The sequence below is a fragment of the Podarcis gaigeae genome (genome assembly GCF_964106915.1).
Source record: "Podarcis gaigeae genome assembly, chromosome: 10".
NCBI classification, from domain to species: domain Eukaryota; kingdom Metazoa; phylum Chordata; class Lepidosauria; order Squamata; family Lacertidae; genus Podarcis; species Podarcis gaigeae.
The window spans coordinates 21,996,251-22,019,124 of NC_139686.1; the positions used below are offsets into that span (position 1 = coordinate 21,996,251).

Sequence of the window (22,874 nt, forward strand, 5' to 3'; positions counted from 1 at the left end):
GCCACATTTCCTTATACCGTAGACTCAGCAAGTTGGAGTGCGACTGATTCCTGAATCTGGCAGTTATTAATCTAGCTGCCACAATAAGGAAAAGTATTAATTCTTTAAAAAGAATATTTTGAGACTTGTCAAAAATAGGCAACAATGCCAACTGAGGGCTCATTATATATATTTTGGTCAGTTATTTGGTTCGTTCCATTAAAAATCTCCAACCAGAATATGAATGTTTCTTTGCATGGCCACCACATATGGAAACATGTACCAATTTCACCGCAATTTCTCTTGGGAGACTGTATTAGCACTGGGCAGATGGCAGTGTCGCTTTCGAATGGAAGCCAAATGGCCTCCACTTGCAGCAGCTGCCTTGGAGCTATGGTGTGTGCAGCAGTGTTGAGGGTGGGCACCCACTGGCGGCACAGTGCCAAGGACCCCCAAAGTCTGGCACTATGCCTTGGACTGACAGTTGCTGGGAATTTCGGGTGGGGAGGGTGCCGTTGTGCTCAGATCCTGCTAATGGCCTTCCCATGGGCATCTGGTTGGCCGCTATAAGAGCAGAGTGTGGAACAAGATGGACCAATGGCCCAATGCAGCAGGCTCCTTGTGTTCATCCAGTACCTGAGGGAACAACACATAGCCAGTTGCCTTGCCTGTGATGCAGTGATGTCATCAGGCTGTGCCAAGAAGCTGCAGCTTACCAGAAGCCCATATGGAGCAGCTTGGGGGAGAGGGGCTCTCAGCAGCAAGGAAGCGAGGAATGATAAGCTATAACTGTGGGGTCTGAACTACAGAGCTTCAGGCCTGTGAGAGCCTAGGAGAGAAATAGCATGGATAAAGTTCACTGGGGCTGTAATTCTCAACACACTTGCTCACAGGACATAATGGGACTTGGTTGTTGTTTAGTCGTTTAGTCGTGTCCGACTCTTCATGACCCCATGGACCAGAGCACGCCAGGCACTCCTGTCTTCCACTGCCTCCCGCATAATGGGACTTACTGCTGAGTAAACATGTCTAGGTTTGTGCTGCGAGTGGCTCACCTTTACTTCTAATGCTTCTTGTAAGGAATGAAACAGGATAATGCCACGTATGCCTCCCTTTGCTTTTTTTTTTTTTTAAATAAAAAATTTATTACATTTTCAATTTACAGAAAAGGAAGAAAGAACAAACCAGAAGAAAGAAAAAAGAAAAATAATCCAACTTTCAAAATGCATTTTAACGTTACTAACTGGACTTTCCCACATCTCCCTCACCCTGCGTTCTTTACAATAAACATATCAGCAAATTATTACCTTGTTTCGTATCTTTTTTATATCTTTCAAAATATTTTACTTCTAAATTTAAAGTACCTTTTGTCAAATATTTATACCTTAAGATAATACATAAAATAACTTTAAATTTCAACTTTTTCTTACTTATAACTTAACTTTCTATTTTCCCAATCTAGTTGCAGGAACTAAAATTTCCAAATCATGCAGATTCTTAACATTCATACAACTTATAATGTTTTTGTAAATAGTCCTTAAATTTCTTCCAGTCCTCTTCCATTGTCTCTTCTCCCAAATCTTTGCTTTTTGGGGCACTGGATCTCATCGCTTAACCCTAGGAACTCTCCATCAGTTTTGTGTGGTGCTCAGGGGCGTCAACGTGCCTCCCACATTGGCAATCTTTACCCTTGACTGTCTCAGCCCCCTCCTGGCTCCCAGGTGGGGGCTGGGGCACACAGAAGGCACCTAGTGTTGGCAGGGGATGTCGGCCCCCTCAATATTGGGGGGCTCCAGCCCCTTGATTCAAAATATTGAGGGGGTTGGAGGTCCAAGCATCCCTTATACCTGGCGCCAGTGGTGGCATTCCACAGACAGCATCATGACAAGCAGAAGTGAATTATCCACCTCGCCTTGTGTTTTTGACAATGCCAGCTTCCAGGTTTTGATTAAGTGATCAGTTACATAATCCAGTTATATCCATCTTGAATCCCCATTAAACTAGCCGTTGACAGGATCCACCTCCACTCTCTCACCTCAGTGAAAATGCGAAGTTGGTATCTTGCTATCCATCTCACTCTTCTTTTTTTAAAAAATAGCACAGGCAGGAACTGTTCTGGAGTATTGTGGGTCCTTCTCCCCACTCCTAGACCTCCTCCAAGTGCCAGGAAGCACTCGATATCAAGGGAATATCATACACGTTGCAAAATTTTGTCAGATTTTTTTTTTTTAAGGTAAGAAACACTCTTGTTTTGCAAATTGGAAATAGAACACCAAATATTGCACCCAACTTAAACACATTCTTTCCGCCTTTTTAAGAACAGCTTCTTTGAAACGGAGCAAAATGTCCAACTCAAATGAATCAGCACTGGGTGAATCAGCAGCTAGTGACAAACAGTGCTTGTTGTTCTTTGCTGCTGTCCTGCACAACCTGTTTTACACACGTCGTAGGACAAATGTGGGTTTGCAACAAGCATATACTTTAAAAGGGGCTGCAGCCAGTTCTGGCACCCCTCAAGACAACTTTACCTGCACAACCCCAATTGTTTTTAAACAGATTTGTTGTATTCAAATCTTAAAGTCTAAGGTGAAATGTAACGCTTGAAAAGACCCTTGCTTGTACTCAGCTAATAGCCAGGGGCTGTATGTGCTAAAGTTTTGACTTCTCAATCTTGTTTAAATTATGAAAGTAGAATAAATGGTTGCAATTCTTCTTTTTGTTATTTTGCATCATTTGCTTTGGTTTTGCTAGTCATGCATGCAGACACTAAAGCCACCCCCTCCCCAACCACTGGAAATTTTATTCAGTCATCACTCTGCTTCTAAGATTTTGGCAGGTGTTGCTTGCAGCCATAAGGATTAGAAGCATGCTTTTTGATGAAAAATGGAAGGTTATCAGAAAGATGAATTCTGAGTTCAATACCACACTAGGCACCACAGGATAATAAAGCTGTGCTATGTGTTATAATAATGCTCTTTTTTTTTTTCAAAACAGGCTCTGCCTCTTAGGCAAATACGGAGGTAGCAACAGCATTGAATTTCTATAGCATAAGAGCCGCAGGAAAACTGGTCCATGATAAGAAACCTAGGAAAAGTCTCTGCTGCTACTCTTTTCTCTTTCCCTGGCTGCTTGCGAGGGGATCAATCCATCACAGGTCAGATATTGACAAGGAAAGACTGGCTGGAGACAAAGCCGTGTATTCTGGAGGATCAAGAAGTTGCTAGATGAAGTCATCCCAAAATCCCAGTAAGCTTTTCAACCACGTAACTGTCATTTCTAAGAAGTGAGCTTCCAGGTGACCTAAGAGCTGAGCTACCAGGTGAGACCCATGGCGATGTATTTTTGGACAAACAAAACAAATCGTTCAGTAGGAAATTGAACTAATAAGCTAGCTGAAAAGACACGGAGACTGAGATGATTTTCATAATCCGGATAGGGCACAGAGGGTTCAAGGAACTCAGCATGCCAGCAAAAAAGTGGAGGTTTTGCAAAGAAAGGACGTCAGTCTCTAGCTAGATATAGTGCTGGTAATGGCAGATCATAGAGGCAAGGGAAAAGGCAGGGTCCTACTTTGCTTTCAGAAGCAAACCTTTAGACTGGCTGACATTTAGTGTTGCCCATTTAACACAGGGTATGGACCCGGTGGACCTCCAGATATTACTGGACTCCAACTCCCATCAGCTTCATGCTGGATGGCCAATGGTCAAGGATGATGGGAGTTGTAGTCCAACATCATGTGGCGGGCCACAGGTTTCCCATATCTGATCCAAAGAGTCATGGCCAAGGCCAATGGACATCTGCAGATCAAATGAGTGTTTGGGATGGAGTGCAACAGAGCAGCTTCACAGCTGGTTTTGTCACATGGTCACTATTGCCACATGGATATAATATGGTGAACAACAACACCCAAGCAGCCACTATTTTCCAAAGCAGTGTTTTCTGTAGCATGTACAAAAAGGAGATGGGGGGGGGGGAGAGAGAGATGAGGGAGAAAAGCAAGATGGGAACCTATTCACCCATGTGGATTCTTCCACTTTGAAGCAGTTTAACTGTCATAATTTAGCCATTCATAGTGATGTAACATTTTGAATTATGGTGCTGGAGGAGACTCTTGAGAGTCCCATGGACTGCAAGAAGATCAAATGCATCCATTCTTAAGGAAATCAGCCCTGAGTGCTCACTGGAAGGACAGATCCTGAAGCTGAGGCTCCAATACTTTGGCCACCACATGAGAAGAGAAGACTCCCTGGAAAAGACCCTGATGTTGGGAAAGATGGAGGGCACAAGGAGAAGGGGACGACAGAGGACGAGATGGTTGGACAGTGTTCTCGAAGCTACCAGCATGAGTTTGACCAAACTGCGGGAGGCAGTGGAAGACAGGAGTGCCTGGCGTGCTCTGGTCCATGGGGTCACGAAGAGTCGGACATGACTAAACGACTAATCAACAACAACAAGTGATACAACTACGCACCCCTAATATTTGTTGGTTGTTTTCATTGATATGTCGGACTAGGTGGGCTGGGCTAGATGGACTAGGTCTTTGGTCTCATCCATCAAGGCTCTCCTTATGTACTTATGAAATATGTTTGTGCTCTTATGGATAATGTTGCTTTATTTAAGAAGAGTCATAGCTAAGGGACAGGGCATATGCTACACAATCAGAATACCCCAAATTCAATCCATGGAAGTGCTAGTCTAAAGGATCAGCTAGTGCAGGCTTCCTCAGCCCTCCAGGTGTTTTTGGCCTACAACTCCCATGATCCCTAGCTAGCAGGACCAGTGATCAGGGATGATGGGAATTGTAGTCTCAAAACATCTGGAGGGCCAAGGTTGAGGAAGCCTGAGCTAGTGGGTGATGGGCCAGATCAGGAAATGCTTTGACTCAGGCAAAGTCCACTTGGCTGGATTTAATTTGTTCTCCTTTGTTGGCGCAGCACATTTTTTAGGAAAGGGATTTCGTTGGAGAAAGACTTCTCTGGTGCAAATGCTCCTATAAATAGAGAAAGCCAGTGAGATTCATGAAGCGTTGCTGGATGCAGCTTTGACCTCACCTTGGGGCATGTCACTCTGGTAGCGGGTGGCTAATGGCAAAAGCCTGCAGACAACAGGTATGAGCATAAAAGCTTTTAGGGGGTTGCCAGAGACAAAAGGTCAGCAAAAGCAGAGTTTTGGGAGAAGTGAAATGGTGTCATAAAACTGCAGAGCAGAGAAATTATGCAAGGCAATAATGTACTCTGTCCCTTGTGAACTGAAATGCATAATGCTGCCGGGGAGCCAGTGTGTGTGTTTGTGTTCCTGCTCCCTTTTGTCAGTAGATGACAATGGTTGCAGAAGGAGCTTAACTTGTGGGGAGAAGGGCATGGAAGAAAAGGGCTGGGTGGGAAAGAAGCTGGACCTCTCGGAAGGCCTTTCTAGGCACTCATCTCCTTCCAAGGAAACTGTACAGGTGTTGCAAACCTGCCCTTCACATGTTGTGGTACTACAGCTCCCATCACCGCCGACCATTAGGCATGCTGGCTGGGCCTGATGGGAGTGGGACCCTAGCAGTATCATGAAGGCACCACGTCAGCATCACCCTGGCATTATACCAGCAAGGTTTCTGGAGAATCAAATACACAAGTTTGTCTTTGTGTAGCACTGATTGGAGGGAACCAGTGACATCATAAACACATCCTCCCTGGGAATGATTTCTCCACCTTTTAGAATTGCTTGTTAAAAGCTGAAGGGAACCCATGCACATTTAATAAAATAAATAATCAAGGCAGAACTGGGAGAGATCCCTTTGTCTGAAGGCCTGGAGAGACACTGCCATTCAAGCGTTGACAGCACTGAGGTAGATGGACCAATGGATCAATTTGAAATAAGGCCACTTCCTGTGCACCTGTGTTATAAGGCTTACAAAGAGTTGCTCCTGGCCTGTTGTGTCCATGTTAAACAAGTATGAAGCGTGTGCTGTAAAAGCAAAAGAAGAATGCAAAACATCAATGGGAACCAATTGAGGGACATGTCCACTTACTGCCCAAGGCTGTAATTTGAATGAAAGAGGAAAGATTACTTGAACAATTATTTTCAAACCTCACTGCAAACACAGTTTTGAGTTACAATACACAATGCATCCTAAAGCGCTGTTTCCTCACCATGGGATTCTAGATGTGAGAGTACAAGATAATAGTCCACAAATGATTCATTTTGACAAATCCCTTGATGTAATCAGATTCAACATTCAATTCAAATCCTTGTTATGCTGAGTAATAGGAGCTGGCAGGAAAAGGGGAAAAAAACGCCGGTGATAAAGAGCTGCATTTCTTAAATAGCACAGGGATCCCTGAGGCAGACCTTTCAACTCTGCAGCTTTGAGAAATAGGCTACTAATAAGGTTGCCAACTGACCAGAAAATCCCTCAGCCCAGCCTAGTCTGTTCTTCTGCTTGGTGTGTAGAAATCAGCAAGTGACACTTTCCACAGCATGGAGTTAAGCATGATCACCTGAAGATCAGGCTGCTATTAAAAGCACAGCTACAGTGGTTGGCTGGGACACAGGTGGCGCTGTGGGTTAAAGCCTCAGCGCCTAGGACTTGCCGATCGAAAGGTCGGCGGTTCGAATCCCTGCGGCGGGGTGCGCTCCCGCTGCTCGGTCCCAGCGCCTGCCAACCTAGCAGTTCGAAAGCACCTCCGGGTGCAAGTAGATAAATAGGGACCGCTTACCAGCGGGAAGGTAAACGGCGTTTCCGTGTGCGGCTCTGGCTCGCCAGAGCAGCGATGTCACGCTGGCCACGTGACCCGGAAGTGTCTCCGGACAGCGCTGGCCCCCGGCCTCTTAAGTGAGATGGGTGCACAACCCCAGAGTCTGTCAAGACTGGCCCGTACGGGCAGGGGTACCTTTACCTTTACCTTACAGTGGTTGGCTACGAAGTTGGCACTCCTCTATGCCAATAGTAAGGTTTATCTATCACGCTTTCTTACTGCATAGTATATGTCTATACATATAGGTATAAGGGTGTGTGTGTGTGTGTGTGTGCACATACACAGAGGGAGGAAAAAGTAAACCAGTATTATCTAAGCTGGTTCAAAATGTTTATTTCTTTTCTGAAGTTTCCCATATCACGATTGCTACCAAATTTAGGTAAAATGAGCTTCAAAGAGCTTGGTCTAGTAGGACAAGACAAAGTATTTTCTGAGATTTGGGCTGCTTCAGATGAAGATGAGCAGAATAGATTTCTCAAAGCCTGACCAATAAGCAGTTAATATGTAATTTTCACACGCACTGAAGTTAAAGGTGACATACACAGGGGACTCACCATATATTTTTTTCACCCCCTCATTGCAGTTGGGAGTGAAGGAGGAGGCTTAATTGAGAGCTTCCTGGAATAGGTGGCTTTGCGAAGGGACTTGACGAAAGAGGGCATAAGCTCTCCATAATGTAGGTCTGCAAATTTCTGAGCATTGGCTGTCTGGAAAATCCCAGAGGCTTGATGGCTTGCCTGGCTAGTGGTGTCCTCACATTGCTCAGCTTGATAGGGTGACCGGATGTAACAGAGTCTCCTGTATATTCAACACTTGCATGGAAGAAGAGGGAACATTGGGAGGAGAGGCTGCCAGTGGAGGCTGGCGCCCATTGCGACTGGTGGGGCAGAAGGCAGGGAGACCAAGACTACGTAGGTGCAGCCAGAGCCAATGGCAGGCAGAGGCACTCACTGAAGAAAGCAGACAGGTGGGGGCTGGTCAAGGATAGACTGAGGTTGGTGGGGCAGTGCCCGATTTGCCCTTCTGCACCAGTCTCCACCGCATGCAGAGGAGGAGGTAAATTGCACCTGCTGAACTATCCTCCACCAGGGCCAGGGCCTTTTCAGTGATGGCTCCGACCTGGTGGAATGCTCTGTCCCATGAGACTAGGGCCCTACAGGATTTAACCTCCTTTCACTGGGCCTGTAACACAGAACTATTCCGTCTGGCCTTTACTTTGAATTCAGCCTGATCTTTTATTCCCCTTCCTTCCCTCCCCTCCCCTTTTTATGAAAATCACCCGCTCTGGGACCCCACAGCTAATTCTCCCCTGGCCTCCTCGCTGGCCCAAGTAGGACTAATTCAGCCAGCTAGCCCTGGTGACTATCTAATGCTTATTAGATGGATTTCCCCCCAAATTGATTTTTGAACTTTGAATTTTATTGTTATTCGTGCTTTTATACTGTATTTTATGCTGCTTTTACAATTAAGTGTTTTAAATTTGTTGTTAGCCGCTCTGAGCCCGGTTTTCTGAACCGGGAAGGGCGGGTATAAATAAATTATCATCATCATCATCATCCCCACAATTACTAAAAGCCACCGCTGGACTCCGTTGCCATCTAGTCATGCTATAGGTTTGCACTCATTGGGGCTGGATTCAATGAATCTGTTCTGCTAGTACCCACAAGCCCCCATTCCCAAATCTGCTTAGAGGGTCAGGAGGACCCCCAGAACAGTGTAGAGGAGGAGGAGAGGGGAAATTGTTTTGTCAGGTGAGCAGGAATCCTTGTGCTAGATGAAACCATCTCCTTCGCACTATGCTGAATTCCACCCCTTAAATCCATTGTTCCAGTGTCAGCAACAGACTTCTGGTCAAGATGGTGACAGGGCAGGCAGCTAGCTCTGAAGCTCTGTAGAAACACAATTTTAATTGAGTTTTAATGGGTTTTAATTTCTTTTAAAACTTATGTTTTTGATGTCAGCAACACAACTGTTCTATACCAAATATCCATGCAAAGCCACTTAACTTACATATAATTGGGAAACAGCTCTATAAAAGAAGGTTCTGGGGTCTACCTAACACTACATTCAGAATGGCCAGTCAGTTGTCTGTGGCTGAAAGAGAGTGAAATATATTACGTTCCAAACAAGACATAGCAGCAAGTCTGTTAATGTGACCAGTCATCTGTAGCAATGCCATATGTCAAAACCAACCCTGAGGGGTGCTCCTGGAGGATTGTCACGAGAGGCAAATAAACTGAATGCAAGGAAAACATTGGCTTTTGTGCCTGTTCATTTGTTTGATATAGGGCTGGCAGCGGTCTGATCTGTCCAAGAATACCCTGGGTGCTGGTAACCCTGTCCCTGTCTAAGTCTTCCTCAAACGTTCAACATAGTAAGTTCACCTCTGATTAAAGAGGCTCCAAATCATTGGCTTTTTCTGGCCTCTGCAGAAAGAGCCAGGAAATCAACTGAACAAAATTAATCAATTTTTCAAAAGCTGTCTGCTCTGAGATTTGAAGTCAATTTGGCTATGATCAGCTCACATGGAGTGTGTGTGTGTGTTTGTGTGTGTGTCTTATTGCACCAATCCAAAAACAAAGCAGCCTCTATGTGATCTGGAAGCCACCACAGCCCAGAGATGGCAGCTCTTGACAGATGTTGAACATTTTAACCTTCGTTCTGAAAACGTTGGCTTGAGTGCTGAAGGAATTATCCATTCTAATTCACAGGCAGTCCTAAGACTGGGATCTCTTTTTCTGGTAGGGCATCTTTGCTTTTCAAAGCTGAGCAGCAGAAGTTTGAGGGCTGAGTCCTACAAAAACAAACCCTTCCTAAGCAGGAAGCAAGGGGCAGAAGGGAGGATGACACACAAAACCCTCCACACATTGAATGAGGGTGCCGAGGGGGGCACAGAGCTGGGCAGTTTGCCCCAGCCCACCGCAGCATGAGGTGCTGCCCACTGTCATAGCTACTCTAAGAACATAAGAAGATCCTGCTGGATCAGGCCAGTGACCCATCTTACAGTGGCCAACTAGATGCCTATGGGGAGCCCATAAGCAGGGCATGAGGACAAGGGTGCTCTCCTTTCCTCTCATTTCCAGCAGTTGGTATTCAGAAGCATTACTTCCTCCAACCATTGAGGTAGAGCATAGCCATCTTGGCTAATAGCCATTGACAGTCTTCTTCTCCTTGAACTTGTCTAATCCTCTTTTAAAGATGTTTAGGTCAGTGGCCATCACTACCTCCCATGGTAGCAAGTTAACTGTATGGAGGATTTTCCTGTCCTGAATCTTCCAACATTTGCCTACATTGAATGTCCATGATTTCTAGTGTTATGAGAGGAGAAGGAGGAGAAGGAGGAGAACACTCTCTCTCTCTCTCTCTCTCTCTCTCTCTCTCTCTCCACTTTCTCCATGTCATGCATCCTTTTATAAACTCCTATCACGACTTTTCTCTAAACTAAAAAAATCTCAGCTGCTGCAAGCTTTCCTCATAGGAAAGTTGCTTCGTAGGAAAGTTACTCCAAATAAAATTCATATACATGCAAGGAGAGCTCTTTCATGAAAGGACATATCCTGACCAAGGGGACACACACATACGCAGCAGATGGAGGAATTCCACCTCTGTATGTGAGTGGAACTCCTTCCAACATCCATTGGATGTGTGCACATGGAGACAGCATGGTGGTGTGCCCCAACAGCAGTGAGCAGGGATAAGCCACATGGCAAGGGAGCTCAATAACCCAGTCCCTCTACCTCCTTTTGGTAACAAGGAAGGGTCCATGTGATATTCTTGTTGGCTTCTGTCTGTCTCCAGAGACAACAGAGTGCACCTCCAGGGGTGAAGGCAGGCCGCTGCATTGGCAGCACCAAAGTGTCCTCCCTGGGGCACAAACCATGTGAACACACCCAGGATCGGTGCTTGGAGAGACCTGCCTAATGGTAGGGTTGCCAAGCTGTCTCCATGTAGGCTGCAGTCAACTGCATTTCATGCGGTCAGATCCCCCCCCCAATAGATGCAGAGGTTTCTTTGGACAGAGAGAAGGAGGCAATGCATCTTGTCTTCTCCCTCCACCCACAACCTCTTAATGCCGTCCTTTCCCAAATCAACAGTCGGCTTACATTTGTTCGTTTTAGTTACCCTAAGGGGCAAGGTTAATGCACCTGTGTTATCCGTGGGGCAGTCTTTGGGGAGGGGGATAAGGAGGAGTGGGAGGGATTTGGTGGGCCTAGAACACCTTGACTAACAGTAGGGATTGTAGGGTGCCCCAAACAACCTTCCAAACGCCTGCCTCTGTCTCCGACGCAAGACAGCTAATGAGGTTATGTATATGATTCCTGATGATGTGTCTATCATCACCATTAGTTTCACATTAAGCTAATTCTCTAAATGGCTGTCTGCATTCTAATAGGCCTTCATTTCCAGTGCTACAAGCGACACCAAGCAATGGATAGCCCCATCAAGATGAAGAGCCAATTCTGGTCAAAGACAAATGCTTGAAGCGGAGAATTCTGCTTCAGTGCATTTAAGCCTTCAACATGAGCTGTGACCTCTAGATGGAGGCCTCAGAAAATGTGCAGAGAGAGGCTGGGAAACTGAGGCTACTTCTAGAGGTATTCATGGGGGTAGGTTTTCATTAGCATGAAGCTCAAGGGGTATGCATGTTTGTGTGTACGCACACACAAGCCCAAGTCTTGCTCCTGCTCTTTGTCATATGTGTGTGGAATCAATCCTCTTTCCTTGGCTAATTTCTCCAAATGGTATCTCCGGGACTTTGCCATTGAGTAACTGTAATGTCTCAACTTCTGCTACGGGTCTGTGGATCACATGAGACATAGCAAAATCACTGAATGGCCATTATATTCTTTGCTGCTCTTAGCCCAACTTTCGTACTGTATTAAAATCCCCACTCCTTGAATTTGAGAAGCTCACTTAACAACTCAGTTCATTTTGTAGAATTGACATTGTTGTCATTCTTTGCCATCCCACCACTCCCTGTGTTTATTATCTGCAATGATTTTCTATTTTCTTCCGGATGGCTGGCAAGGATATTGAATAGCGCTGGGTCAAGAATTGATGTCTGTGCAACATTTCCATTTAATGATAATTTCCCTGTTAACAGTTACGTTTGGGAACCTACCATTTACCCAATTTCTAATTCATTTGACTTGTGTTCTTATTGATCTTTGTGTAGTGCTAGAGTCCCCCCCATCACAAGTTCTAAATCAAATACATCACTGAAGTCTTAAACATATTATGTAGTTGGCACACTGGTCCAACTCCCCCATTACAGAGCAACCTATGTAACTCTCACTAAGGGGAAACTCTCCCAATTCTTACTTCCTGGCTCATCTTGGGTTGTTGAAATGTACCAATGGCCCATCTCTCTGCATATGGAAGTGCTGTAGCTCAATGGTAGAGCATCTGTTTTGCATGCAAAAGGTCCCAGTTTCAACCCCCAGCATCTCTAGGTAGGGTTGGGAGTGACTCCTGCCTGAAACTCTGGAGAAGTGGTATCAGTCAGTGCAGTCAATGGTCTAAGGCCACTTCCTGCATTCCTATGTGTTGGGCATGCCATGTCTCAAATATCAAAACTCTGAGCCTAGAGGGGTGGCCAGGCCCACAAGGTCATGCCTGATTACAGGATCCACTTTCCCCATCAAGCCCCTCTTCTGATTCCAGCGTTTACTTCCTATAAACATTTGCCTTTTTTACATGAGAGACTGTGATGATACTTGCGAACTGGAGATTGTTTAATTGCATACTGAACTGGAGAATGCCTGCATATGTATTGCTGAAGGTTTAACACTGGAAAATTCAATTGGGCTATACTGAAGCCCTCTCTGAGCTCTAACAGGTTGATAGTTAACTGTTGGCGTTGTCTGCCAGCTCTCATGTGGTGTTTAACTTTAGATCACATGAGGATATTCCATTGCAAATCTCCATCCTGAAGGGAGTTTCCTTTGAGTCTTTCTCTGGAAGCAGAAGAAAACAAAGGATGTGATATGGATGCCTGTCCAGGAGCAAATAGCCTTAATCTGGAAGGCAGGCTATCGGAGATACAGAGTTTTGTTTTGGTTTTTTTGCTCTGTAATTATGTTACATATTTAAGAATAAGAACCTATGTTTGAATATGCATATGTTTTCCACAACTTTCTGGATGTATCATTGATTGCTTTGTACCTGTTGTGTGAGATGAAGTTCTGGTTAGTAAAGCTTTGAATCATAATTATGGGTCTGGTCAATTTCTATTTCCAAAAGGAGTCAGTTTTCCATGCAACCAATTGCTTCAAGCTGCACAATATTAATAGCTGCAATAGAGATGTCTCAGTTATTGCCTGGTTTAGCATTATTTTTTAAATCATTATTTGACCCCTGCGCTTCGGGCTGTAGAGTTAGAGTGAACTGAGAGGTGGTGGAAATAAAAGTCGGTGTCAGAGGCTAGTGACAGTTCTGCAACAGGAGGCTGTTGCCTTTCCAGAGTTGCCTTTCAAACTAAGGGGCTGCATAGTTTATGAAGATCTCTGGGCAAGATTGGGTCCCACATTTCTTTATTTAGATTTCATAGTGGAATCATAGAATTGTAGAGTTTGAATGGACCCTGAGGATCATCTAGTCCAGAGGTTAGCAAACTTTTTCAGCAGGGGGCCGGTTCACTGTCCTTCAGACCTTGTGGGGGACCGGACTGTATTTTGGAAAAAATATATGAATGAATTCCTATGCCCCACTAATAACCCAGAGATGCATTTTAAATAAAAGGACACATTCTACTCATGTAAAAACTTGCTGATTCCCGGACCGTCCATGGCTGGATTTAGAAGGTGATTGGGCCGGATCCAGCCCCCGGGCTTTAGTTTGCCTACCTATGGTCTAGTCCAACCCCCTGCAATCCAGGAATATGCAGCTGCCCCATATGGGGATCGAACCTGCAACCTTGGCATCACACTCACACACTCACAGCAGTGCTTCCAAAGCAAGTTGTGCAAATCAGCAGTAAAGAAGGCAGAGTCTGAGCAAATAGTTTACAAACCACAAAGAGGACAAGAATGATTAAACTGTGAAATAGTTCTGGTGGCCTGTTTGCTGCCCCATTTGTACGAATAAATGCTCAGGTTAGCAGTTTGCTCACATGAGCAAGGAAACATGCTCAAGGAACCAGAGGAGAGCATTACTTCCAGAAATGCAGTGGCAGCATCCACGATCAAGGTGGAAGTTCCTGCTTGTGGGTGTATGCTGATACTCATCCGATATCTCTCTCAGGAGTGTCTGCTCATATATATATATATATAGAGAGAGAGAGAGAGAGAGAGAGAGAGAGAGAGAGATATGCATAATCCAGATTCTGTACAAAGAATCAGTCACAGCTGAATATTGTGCCTTGAGCATTATTCAACTTGAGCCAATTTGCATAATCCAGTCCACTTTCCCCCCTTCTATTTTATGCCATTTATTCTGTTCCTTTCCTACTCATCAGGGCGGGTAAGAAACTATACAAAGCACCAAAGCCCTATCTCCAACTCCAAGCATGAGAAATTTTGCACAGTCGTGCCTGCGGAGCCTGAGATTTTGCCAGGCATTGCCCACACATTTTCAAGCATATCTTGGCAACCGCAGGAGCCGGAAGCCTGCTTATAAAATTAATATTAAGAATAGAAGCTTAGATTCTCACGAAACTGGAGGGCCACATCCTGACTGCTCATGGGGTCAGGGCAAGCAGGAAATGTTACTTGCTCAAGTGCACAGCACTTTCATACTGATGAGGGGAAAGTTTGAATTGGAATAGTTCAGAACGCAAACTTCCCTCGTTTAAAAAACCTCAACCCCACCCCCTGCAAATTGGGTCTAGATCCCTTTGCATTTAGATCAAGTTCACTGCGAAATTAACTCCTATTTAGGGAATGGGCTAATCTGCCAATTTCATTTTCTCACACCCCCTCAGCCTTAAATTCATTTCCATAGCAGTTTGCAATTTTTTAAAAAAATAATTAATGGAAACTTATTATTTATCTTCATGAAATTCATCAGTGTGACTTTATCCTTGTTTGTATGCAATTTTTCCCAATGCCCAAATGTACTGCAACTTTATATGTTTACCTTGGCACATGTGTTCTTGTACACGTTGCTTGGCTGGATAACAGAATTGCAAAATTCAGAGACATGCAAATTTTGAAATCTTCGCTTACACTCTCTTTGTTTAATAAAGTGCAGATTAGCTAGGTTTGCCTTTAACTGCAAACTGAATAAAAATTCTCCCCCACCCTACCCCTAGTACTACCTACCCATTCTTCTAAACTAGAAATCAGATCTTTCCTAATCTGGAAATTAAAGGTGCACCATTACTTTCTGGGGAGAATGGGATTTGTAGTTTCCTCTGGCTTCTAATTCAGTTCAGGAGGCAGAAGGAACAACAGATCCCATGCTCCCCATGAAATGACAGTAAGAACTATCATGTCCCCAGTGAGCTTTCTCTGCCACCATTCACTGATCCTCCCCTCCCTCTTTATCTCAAGGGTAAGAGTTTTGAGCTCGGGGAAGAAGGAGAACCGGTGGATGGGACATTCATCCTCTTTTCTCCCTAATTCTCCTTATGAATACTTTAAAAAGATTTCACAGGGTTTTTCTGAGCACTCACAAGGAAAGCTTGCAAAAACTGAGATAAGCTAAGGAGAGTTCACTCCTCATTAGCTATTTATGCAAATGAAGTGTCAAAACTGCCCAATCAGGACTGCAAGCTTTAATACAAGAATTAAAAAGGATGCCGGTTATTCATATTACTGCACTTTGGAGCAAGCTCCCTTTGGTTCTCCAAAAAGTAATTTTGTTCAGACCAAGAAAACTTTGTGGATTCTATTCGCGGCCAAATGTTTCTGCAGAGGTACTAAGGCAGTGAAAAAGCACTATTGATAATTGTGAACAAGGTGCTGTGTGCACCTTTGGACTGGTGCGTTTAAAAATCTCAGTGAACAACTTAGGTTAGTTGTGGGGAGAGAATTATAGCACTGTCATCTTTACTTGTTTCTTTAAGACATCTTAGAGAAACACAGCACTGCCTGTTTCACAAGTTAAGAAAATAAAGATTAGCAATGAGGAGAAGATTGTTTGCTTGAAGACGAGTCCCAATAAGAAACTGTCACCTTCAGTCAAGATCCTCAGAAAAAGCATGATTACTGCGACACAGCAATATGTGATTAGTTGATTAAGCAGTAAAAAGCCAGACAGTTAATCGATTAAAAGATCTTTATCTAGTTGCCGGTTGTTGTTTAAACATAAAAGTGCAGCTTAAATTTGGTCTTATTATAAAACTACTCAGAACTACAAAGGAAGGATCACTTTCAACTTTCTTTCACGACATTCATGTTTTGAAGGCCTCGTTTCTCACAATACCTTTTTGTAGCACGCCAGCTTGTTTTACAACACCAAAAAATGAATGGCAGCCCATTTTATTTAAAACACAGACAACACCCCCCTCCTCAAAATGTCTCATTTCAACCTAGTTCAGTTATAGATGATTTAGACTGCCATCCTAGATGCTTACGTGAGACTGCGTTCCATTGAAATCAGCCAACTTAAACCAGTTTTTAAACCAGTTTGTCGTGGCTTTTCTTGAGTAGTCAAGGAAATGGTAGTTTTGTGAGGGTGCTAAACAGAAGTGCATCCTCTTCATAGCTGTCAACTTACAGATTTGAAAATAAGGGACCAGCAGCCTCGAAAATAAGGGATCAGCAGCTCAAATAAGGGATTTTGCCATTGTAAAGAGTTACACACATTGGTAGGATTGACAGATGCTGTCAATCTGGCATGAGGCGGTTGCGGCGGTGCCGCAGCCGCTGAAGCGCCGCCCTTCTGCATCCCTCCCCTTCCCCTCCTCTTCCTCCTCCCTCAGCCCACCTCCTCAGCTGACGCCACCGCTGCTGCCTCTGGTCTCGCAGGCGGCAGGGGCAAGAGTCTCTCTCCCTCCCCCCCTCCTTGGGTGGGGAAGGGCCGATGGAACTCCTCACGCCAGGACAACGGCGCCAGCGCACGCTCTCTGTCACGGCGGAGGACCCCGAGCCGCTGCTTCTCTCCCGAGCCGGGTGAGCATGAAACCCGGGAAATTTAAGGGACATCATCAATAAGGGACAGCAGGGGACACGGCGCTGGGATAAGGGAGTTTCCCGCCAAATAAGGGACGGTTGACAGCTATGATCTTCTTCCTTAAAGGATTTTTTTTTTTTTAAAAAAAAATCCATTTCAACATAATTTCAACATGCCCTTGTTTAAATCTAAAGCCTTCATCTCTAAGTCACAACCGAACCCACCCATCTGTCACCTGGAGATGATAATACAAATATACTGAGTAGAATCCAGTGTATGCCATGCCCAACTGAATCCTATCTGAAGCCCAAGATAGCAATTTGCAACAGCCCTGATTTAACCCAGGATGGGCCAGGGCCGGCCTAACCTGGATCTAGGCCCCAAACTGAATTTGGGTGTTGAATCTAGGTTTTAAACATGTGGCCAGGAGCAGAAGAGGGGGAGAGAAGGAGACCCACAGAGGCTTGACTGGTAGCGCTTTAAGTAACTTGTAGTAGATTGAAAAAGGTCTCTGAATCCCAGTTGTTTAGCAATACTGTCAAGATAAAGCTTTATTTGTTTTCCAAATCAGACTGCTGGCAGGAAGGAAACTTACGTGTGTTCACTACCAAAACCAGCACAATCGCTTTTGTGTCTTTTGTGATTTGTCCCCACAAAACATCCCATCACAGTTTCTTCCTATCTATTCAAAGGGCCTTTGCTGCACGATACAGCCATTTCCGAGCCTTGGGGAGGAGAGGGGGTTGCGGGCAGCCCCCTCCCACATGCGCGGGGAATGGATCACGGCCACCGCGAGACCTAGGGAATTCCGGGGCGTGCCTTCCCTCTGCCCGCCAATCGGCGGGCTGGGGAGGCGTGGCCTAATGGTATTTAAGGCCAGGCACGCCCCGGGACTGCCCTCTTCTCCCTTCAGCTGCCGTGAGGTTTTCCCATCCCACCCACCCTCAGGTTAGGCAGGCTTGACCTTGCTATGGACTTCGGTTGGTCGCCGCAAGGGGCCTGGTAGGAATTTTTCCAAGTTCGCAAATTTCCAGCCTTTTGGTTTTTTCACCTACCTCGTAGCAAACGTCACAACTTTTTCGGTATTTGGCGGTTAGGCATTGGCAGGGGTCAATTGTTATGCAAATGGACGGGGGGGAGGAAATGCCATCACCTTCCCCCCAGGAAAAAGGGTAGTCCGTTAGAGGACTCCGGGGGCGTTGTCTTGTCCGAAACCTAGTAAGGTAAGGGCCTCCGGCACGCCCACGAGCGGTGACACCCGTGGGTTCCTAGTTGGCGTACTTCAACAGGACCCCCACGGTTAGTGATCAACCCTTCCCCGGTCACCATGCCGGGTAGTGGATAGGAGCCAATGCCTAAGGCCAATACCTTCAATTCTGTAATCAATAAAGTTGTGGCCATTTACGCCCATTAACCTTAAAGAACGTGTCCTGTGTCTTTATTTTCTATGGGGGAGGGAACTTGCCACGCAACAAATGTAACAATTCGCTGATAAATGTACTGGCTCACTGGGAAAACTTCAGAAATTCATATAGACATGTGAGCTCAGCTACTCAGCAGCCCCTCTGCCTGAGTGATAATTCCTGGCATCATGATACCTGAGTGCCAGACAGGTAACTATTCCAGAAATAACAAACCCAGATGCAGACAAAAGGGTGTGATTAACTTGGCTGGGAAACAGGGAAATGTAAATATCTATTTTGTTACACTTGATGGGTGTTTGGTGGAGGGCAAGGAGAACCATGGGGCAGGGTCCAGGATGCTCAGATTACTGCCACCAGACCTCCCCTTTCATGATGTAACTGTGATGTATTAGTGATGTAGTTTGGGGGGGTGTAACATGGGGATTAGCAGCTAATAAATGTTTGGGGGCTCTTTTGTTCGGGGCTTCCATCTTGTTCCACCTTGTGGCATATGGGAGTCCTGTCGTGACAGTCTTCAATAAAGACCAAGCCTAATGGCTGCTGTTTTGCTCTGGTATTCCTGGCTGGTGTCCTTGTTTTTTGTCCAAGGGAACCCTCAGATTTCTCCGTTAACAAGAGGTGTGGATTTGGGGTGTACTGAGCTTAGCCCTCATCCTACAAATTCCTTTATAGAGGGTATGCCCAGAGGTGTCCTGTTCCTTAATTCTGACATGCCCAGACCTTTACCCTAAACATCTGAGTCACTATATTGCAACTGCCTGTGGTTGATGAATCTTGTAAACAACAACCACAACATGGATCCCACAGGCTTGAAGTCTACCTAGCCCTGCTTCAGACGACCTTGTAAGGATTACTGAGATAATGCAAGTGAATTGAGCCCTTAGGAAAAGTGCTATATAAATTCAGGAATTGCTTGTGGTAGCCAGATTTTTAACAACTTGCTGCTGATTGGCTTTAATGCAATGGCAGAATTGGGACACGGTCCTCCTGGTACTTTGAAATGTAGACGTGGAGAAGCAAAATGGCATTTCATTTACCTCCCATGAGGAAGAGAAGTCCTGCCACATACTGCATAAGGCCTCGATCCCAGCAGCAGCCCAGCACCCCGATAATCCATCCGAAGAGGATGATGGCCACAGCCATGCCCATGAAGCCTGCTGTCATTCTGCGCAAGTCTGCAACATGAAAAAGAGACATCTTGTTAATAGCGCTCATGGTTTGTCTCATTGCTGTTAAGGGGACTAAAGATCCAGTCTTGCTCTGAGCAGCTGCAACATACAAAAGTCAAGTGGCCCCCAACCCACCGCCGTACAGTTTTGCATAGAGATCAGTTGTTTGGTTGGTTTGAAAGAAGGAGAGATGCAAAATCTGTTCTTTTCAAGTTAGACAGAGCTCTTTTGCAGACAGGAAGGAAAAAAACGAGGCGGGTACAGCGAAGCGGGAGGAGGGACGGACGGGAGCAAGAAAAGCGAGAGCCGCTTACATAGTCTGCGCAGAATTTCTTTTTCTTGCTTTCTCCCTCTAAAAACTAGGTGCGTCTTATGGAGCGAAAAATACGGTATTTCTTATTTAGCACCACAGAGAAAAGTTGATTACTTCTACAAAAGAAAACCATTTGAGAGAGATAACTGACCACATGAAAATGACTTTATCATTATCTTTGCTTGCTCATATACCCCAAGTCTTCGAGCAGTGAAAATTCCAGGAGTGTAGAATGTACACATTTCCAGAGGATACTGGAAACTGGCTGGAACTTTGCGATATATGATTTACTCACATGTTGAGCATAGGTGGAGGTTTTGCCTCTTAAAGCCACTCCAACACATACTGCTTCCCTATCAGATTTTTAGGGTGGAATGATTGTTGCAGGAAGCTCTCTGTGTCTGATGCTTTCAGTTCCACCCTTAGAAGCTAAAGGCTTCTACTTGTGGTTACTGCTTCCAGACAAACCACACTTGCCCTCTGTCATGTATGTATGTGTGTGTGTGTTTTGGGGAGAATGAATAATTTCACCTATTGTATTTAAACAAATCTCTAAGTAGTTTACAATGTAAGTTGCAGCATCTTGAATAAAATACATGACAACTGAAAAACAACTAAAATGTATAAAAGCCAGTTTTAATAATAATAATAATAATAATAATAATAATAATAATAATAATTTGATTGGCAATTGCTCAAAAAACAAACAAACCCCAAGGCTTCTTGTAAGTCTTCTTGGATCATCTCAGCTCCCAGTGAGACACATCAACTGGCTATCCATCTTTTGACAGGTCTTAAGGGGTATTTATTGCTCCATTTACAAAAAGGTTGGGGGTGGGAGGGGCAAGTAACAACATATTGCCTCCCTATGCCAAATGCTTTATTTATGAGTATTCATTTTAAATAAACAAATTAATGATCAGGCATGCCAGGAAGAGAATCTTTCTGTTTGTTGCTGTTTCCTGGCCTGACATGGCCACTGCCAAGGGCAGTGCTTGCAAATGGCAGTGGTGTGAAAGAGGGGTTGTGAGCTGGTTGTCTGAATTGCTCTTACTTGTCAGATGCAATCTGGCCAGCCTTCCTCCCATGTCATAACAGCCCGCTCAGAAATGTCAGCACTGAGGATGAGTCTATTCAGAGCAATTCCTCCAATGGGAAATGAATGTGTATGTACAGCAGCACAACGCTGAATCAGCACCCTACAGCTATTTAGGAAGGAGGAGGTCAGACTAGAAAAGAAGTGTGCCTTCTCTGCTAACATGGCATCGCAGGACTTGGAGAAATCCCGTGGGTCTCTCAGCTGAGAAGTCCCAATACAGTTTAATCAGCGCTTCCTCTTTACAGCTGAACACAGCAGTTTGAGTGGTGACTGGGGCAAGGAAAACAAGGAGACGCCCCATCAGGATGCAGAGTTAGAGCAGCTCCCCTTAGCTGTTTGAAGGTCTCCCCTCCATCACTAACTTGTGGCTTCTGCTCCCCTCATAATTTAATCCAGGGTTTCCCAGACATCTGAGTCCCTTGGCTCCTTGATGAGCTGTTGCCATAGACTCCAGACCAAATGAAATAAAGTCAAGAAAGAGCACCTGCCTCCTGCCTGGCGTTCCTAGGGAATTCTAAGAACCAAAACATTGGTGCAGTTTTGAAATCAGTGCTTAAAATCAGTGCAGTTTTGAAAAGTCCAGTCCACCATCTTAATTCAAAATGGCATCGAGTTGTATCCAACCATAGATGTAAACCTTGCTCTCACAAACCATCATGTAGAATGTGGTCATGGTATCTTGAGAGTTGTCCAAACGCATAGCTAGTCTTCTACCCACTTTGGAGCTCCTCAGGGGCAGCTCCCCACATTGGTGCATCAGAAGAGCACATCCTCTGCAAGCGGATGTATCCTAGTGTATCTAGATTACAAATCAGATACTTGCCAATGTGAGAGAGCACTCTGCCTGGGGACAAGTGGGAGCTGGAAATCCTTGCCAGCCTACTATAAATAATCTCATTCAGCCCCATTCAGCTAGTGGGTACATTTGGAAGTATGAGTGAGCATGGTAGGCACCAGCCACAAAATGGTTGCCAGGGTGAGCCTGTTCCCTAACACAAAATGGCCACCATGTGTGCGTGGCATAATACAACATGGCTGCCATGGGGTGTGGCCTAATGGCTTCCGAGTCTAAAAAGGGATAAGGCCATAAAATTGCTTGGGCACCTCCCAAACAGAAACTGAGCAGGAGGAGCAAACTGTCATTTATGCATTGAGGAGATGCTTACTGAGACCATTCCTGGGCACCGTAGGAGGTATTGATGGGCACACTGGCCCCCATGGGTGCCACATTGGTCAGCCATGAGCTAGTGATCGATCCGTAGATCTCAATTCACATTCTTCCCTCACTCTGCCCTACATCTATACCCACTTAAATCTCTCTGTTTGCCAGAAACAGCCCAAGACATTTTGCTGCCTGAGGCCAAGGCCAAGACTGCACCACCCTCACCATTTGATGTACAGAAGCAGACTGGACTAGCAGATGGGTCTTACTTTGGCACAGCTGATGGGATGGCATCCTCTATTACACCTGAGGCCAGCCGGGGGTGACACAGGGCAGACGCTCTGTCTTCCAACATATTGCTGCCACTGCCAGGCCCCTCAGGATTTGCCTCCAAGGCAGCCACCTCCCTCTGCCTAATGGTTGGGCCTGTGCTGTGGAGTTGCCTTTAATCAAGGGAAGGTTCGGCAAGCCTGTGTGAGCAAATATTCTCTTATCTCCCTCCTACCAGAACATTATGCTGCATCAACCTCAAAATAATCATATAGAGCTTTAGGAACAGCTATTTTTGATGAATGGGCTGTTAAGGAACAAGCTAGAGATTGAAGGATGAGATCTCTGCGTTATCAGCTCCTCAGGTCTCTGCTCAGGCCTCCTGCAGACTCTGGCATTAAACACTTTAATTTAGGCATTTCCAAAGGTACATTCTTATTTTAATTTGTGTGTGCGTGTGAAGACCATTTAATACAGGGCCGGTTGCCAGTGGGAGTACAAGGAAAGAAGGGCCAGCTTAGAAATATATTAACTACAGCAAGGAAGTGATCTTTCTCACAAAGATCTTTTTTATTATTATTTTCAAGTTTACTCTTCTATTAACATTTAAATTGAAAGCCCCTGCTTCCAAGCTCCACGCACGAAATCTGCATTTAAAT

General features: G+C 45.1%; 1 protein-coding gene across 2 annotated transcripts in view; it reads right to left on the minus strand.

The window, feature by feature from the left end:
- Positions 1 to 22,874, minus strand: part of TMEM178B (transmembrane protein 178B) — a 271,646-nt gene that overhangs the window by 15,110 nt on the left and 233,662 nt on the right. For both annotated transcript variants that reach the window (XM_083700894.1, XM_083700895.1), the window contains one exon: positions 19,240 to 19,377. In XM_083700894.1, the coding sequence (XP_083557020.1) occupies positions 19,240 to 19,377 (138 nt within the window). The remainder of the gene's footprint in view (positions 1 to 19,239; positions 19,378 to 22,874) is intronic.